Raw genomic sequence first — 1,722 nt, 5'->3', positions numbered from 1 at the left:
ATTTACTTTTAGTTGTGTATAAATTTTTGAGTTCTTATTGTGATTAATCTTAATGTAATTAAAATTATCTGTATTTATGTTGAACAATTCCTCAACCGCATTAGTATGATCTTCGCAGTCAATGTAGTTTGTCTGCTTTTTTTCCTTCTTCGCTTTAAAACAGACCGATGATAGATGACCCTTCACGTTGCAGAACGAGCACGTCGAATTTTGGTGTGGGCATTTGTTAGCGCGATGTTCACTTTTGCCACATCGAAAACAGAACCCGCTCATTTTCATCTCGTCAACTTTAGTCTTGTTTGCTTTTGAATTTGCTGAATTCATGATCGTTATCTTTTTGCCTTTCTTATTCTTTTGCTGAATGTAATTTATTGGCGATTTGACGTCTTTTTGCTGCTGAATTTCCGCACCGCCTTTTGCCGATAGCTCCATCGCTTTTGCCGTAGTTAACGCTGCATCCATTTTTAAATCCTTTGTCTCCAGCAATCGATTCTGGATCCGTGTGCTGCGCAGACCGAATACGAATTGGTTTCGCAATGCAGTTTCCAAATATGTGCCGAAGTTGCAATTTATTGCCAACTTCCGTAACGCTATCGAAAACTCTTCTACTGACTCACTCTCATTTTGTTTGCGTAGGTGGAATCGGTAGTTTTCCATTATCTCTAATGGTGCTGGATCGTAAACGTCAGAGATGATTCTTTTTATTTCCGCGTAAGTTTTTTCCGCTGGTGTTGCTGGGGCTAATTTGTCATACAGCATGTCGTATGTTTCTTGCCCCATGTAAATAAGCAGCAATGATTTGTTTTTCTCGGAGACTTCAAGCATCGTTACAGTCTCCTCAAAACGTGCCACCCAACGAGACCATTGCATTGTTGCCTTGTCGAATTTCTCGAAAACGGCGTAGTTGGTCATCTTTTTCCTTCAATTGAAATTTGTAGTGTACTTTGTTTTACAATGTATATTCGTGATTACTTCACGTTATTGTGGTTTAAAACAAAACGATGACCGCGAAATTTGTGGATTTTTTTTTCTCCTCGTCGCCACTTATTGTGTTTTTGGTAAAAACACGTTTTTATATTTATTTTCTTTCTTTTCTCGATTCAGCAGAACTTATGATTATGTGTATATATATCTACATGGGTGCGTTCCCTTCCATAGTAATCGTACATGAGTGCGTTTACCAAAGTAATTAGTATAGGAGCATGTTCACATACAAAGTATATAACAGTGCGTATTCACGCACAACGTATATAACACATTGTTACCGACACATTGTTATATGCAGGGTGTCAGTGATGTAGGTAACGATGTTTAACTGGGGATTAGTGTTAGCCAGAGTTGGTGAAAACGGCCCTTAATAATGATCGGGCATGGAGTTTTAACTTCTAAAATGTCTTTTCTGTGAGCCGTTTTGAACATCGCCAAAATTATGTGCGAAAAGGCGGAAGTAACTACACTCGCTACTTTTTACGGCTGCCAGAGAAATATTGCAGAGCTGTAACCGGATTGCTTACGGGGCTTATCCTTGTGGCTGCTCATGCTAAAAAATGGGTATCACTAGCGTGGAAAGGTGCAGGAAAGGTTGTGAGCGGGAGACCAGGGAAACCTTGGAGCATCTTCTCTTCCGATGTTCTCAAATGTCAAAAACACGACTAAAATTCTTGGGGGCTTACTAATTCGATAAGTTGGAGGCCATCTCAAAAGTAGAGCGGAATTCGCAGT

General features: G+C 39.7%; 1 protein-coding gene across 1 annotated transcript; it reads right to left on the bottom strand.

Annotated features, from left to right (window-relative positions):
- Positions 1 to 6: 6 nt before the first annotated feature.
- LOC108377840 (uncharacterized) lies at positions 7 to 912 on the bottom strand (the record flags this gene model as incomplete). Its single annotated transcript, XM_017634135.1, has 1 exon — positions 7 to 912. A coding segment is annotated over exon 1 (906 nt), but the record flags the coding sequence as incomplete, so codon positions are not given.
- Between the last annotated feature and the right edge of the window lie 810 nt (positions 913 to 1,722).

This window comes from Rhagoletis zephyria, unplaced genomic scaffold (genome assembly GCF_001687245.7).
Source record: "Rhagoletis zephyria isolate East Lansing unplaced genomic scaffold, Rhagoletis_zephyria_1.1 Rzeph_scaffold_12811, whole genome shotgun sequence".
In the NCBI taxonomy this organism is placed as follows: domain Eukaryota; kingdom Metazoa; phylum Arthropoda; class Insecta; order Diptera; family Tephritidae; genus Rhagoletis; species Rhagoletis zephyria.
The sequence above is the reverse complement of the archived record's forward strand: the minus strand, read 5'-3'. Positions and strand labels throughout refer to the sequence as shown.